The following is a 2,085-nucleotide window of genomic DNA, read 5'->3' as shown; positions in this document are numbered from 1 at the left end:
GATGATGATGATGATGATGATGATGATGATGATGATAATAATGATACTGGTGATGATGATGATAATAATAATAATAATAACAATAATATTACGGTATTTTATTTCGAAAAATCCACAATTAAAGAACAAAGACCAAAGCAAAAAGCACAACTTAAGCGACAAATACAAATTCTAGATATCAATAATAATCAAAACAGTACAATTATTTAAGGCACAGAAAATATTTTTAAATCGATATATCAGTGTACATGAATTATATAATGTCTTAACCATTATGTTCTTGTTATAGATGCCTGTAATAAAACCGGACCGAATGATATACCTGGCGGATATGCAGCCTCGTTATTGGACAGACAACCGATTTGGTGCTTCTTGGTACAAGACAGAATTCAGTGATATGGTTCGTCTCTCGAAAACTAGTTTGTTATTAAATTGTGTGTAAAAAAATATAATGGAATAAACAAAGGAGACATTCAGATATTTACATTCAATTCTGGCATGATATGGTAGTAGTATTAATAATGTGAATAGATCATTTATGCCAGGCGATTTCGGACTGTTTTATATTCATCATAGGACCTATATATTAATATATTATGACTATAATTTGTAATTGTAGGCCAAAGAAGGAGCGCGGACACAGGAAATGAAAGACATTAAGAGGGAGCAGAACGAAGTTTCAAAACATAACCTAAAGGATGTGAGGAAAAGTCACTTTAGCCTCGGGGATCACCAAGGAAGGTAAGTCTTCTACTCCAACGTTCGTAGGCCGCCGACGCGATTCGATGGAAAACGCAACACCACTAGGAGCGGGCAACGAATCATTGACGATCCATTCAGACTGCCGACTACCAGCAGACGGCGTCACGACGCGTCGTCGAAGCAGATTAAGCACGTCTCACATTATTGCGACCTAATGATGCAACCGTACCGACCTACGGTCGTATCTGACCGGAAGTATGACCTGGCGACCAGTACCGACCACTATATTTTTTTCAACATGTTGAAAACCCCGCGACCATCGACGACCCTCTCTTCTACACGAGCAAGTTGCTCATATAGCAGCTCTCACACTGGTCGGTGTCGGTCGTATACTGATCGCAGTGCATATAGGTCGTGATAGTGTGAGAGTTGCTTGCCGATAGTCGACCGACCATCGTAGGGCCTACGACTCAGTGAGTGCCCGGCCTTAAAAGTGAACACTGCATTATGTCCCAGACAGGCTGTGTCTTCCACTTATTTGCATTTATTGTTTCACACAATCGTGATTTTTTTTCCTTCCACTGATAGTTTTGATTCGGAAACGTATTATTCATATTTTATGGCAAAACCCGGTGCTGGATCCGAACTTCGTCAGGAAGACGAAACAAATCCCGCTGTGTTAGCCAGGAAAATGGTAGAAGATGAACGTAATTCGGCCGTTTTTAGACATGGTGACTACAATATAACAAGTAAGCATTTATTCTGTTTATAGGACTATTTATTAGCATTATTGTTTAAAAAAATGTTAATTACATCGCACTGCAACATACCTATTATGTTTACAGGGGCGTTACCAAGCATATCGACGTTTAACCGTGATTTCAACACAATCATAAAACCTTTAAAGGCAGCAGGATTTATTGAGCCAACAAGATCAAAGAAAGGTCGATTCCTCAACAGGGCTCCAAGACAAGAAAGGTACACGTCATAATTTTAATATCTTATGTTACAAATAGAAATAATTAATCAAACAAGGCGGTTATTGTAAATAGACCTACATCACTTACAATATAAAACATTTTTCTTCTTCATTAAATTCCGCCAACATCATCGACGTCTTCATCATCATCATCATCATCATCCTTATTATCACCATAATTCTCACGTCACCGTCATCATTATCATTCACTGTAACCAACGTCGTCGTCGTCGTCGTTGTCATCATCGTTAGCATATAACGTCAGGTTGGGCAAACTTACATCTATAGTATCATCGTCATCCTCAGCATTACGTGCTATCCCTATTTTAATTGTATTTGCGCGTAGCACCGTGAACAATATATAGACCAGGGAAGTTCACTGTTCCCTGAAATATAGATTATAT

At 38.5% G+C, this 2,085-nt stretch overlaps 1 protein-coding gene across 1 annotated transcript; it reads left to right on the top strand.

Annotated features, from left to right (window-relative positions):
- Positions 1-289: 289 nt before the first annotated feature.
- On the top strand, positions 290-1,693 carry LOC117102951 (the record flags this gene model as incomplete). Its single annotated transcript, XM_033243410.1, has 4 exons — positions 290-400; positions 620-741; positions 1,291-1,451; positions 1,548-1,693. Coding segments are annotated over 4 exons (540 nt in total), but the record flags the coding sequence as incomplete, so codon positions are not given.
- Positions 1,694-2,085: the final 392 nt, after the last annotated feature.

The sequence above is a fragment of the Anneissia japonica genome, unplaced genomic scaffold, assembly GCF_011630105.1.
Source record: "Anneissia japonica isolate Jap-2015-1 unplaced genomic scaffold, ASM1163010v1 scaffold126979_len2085_cov191_single, whole genome shotgun sequence".
Taxonomy (NCBI): domain Eukaryota; kingdom Metazoa; phylum Echinodermata; class Crinoidea; order Comatulida; family Comatulidae; genus Anneissia; species Anneissia japonica.
Note: the sequence above shows the minus strand (reverse complement) of the source record. Positions and strands in the feature narration are given on the sequence as shown.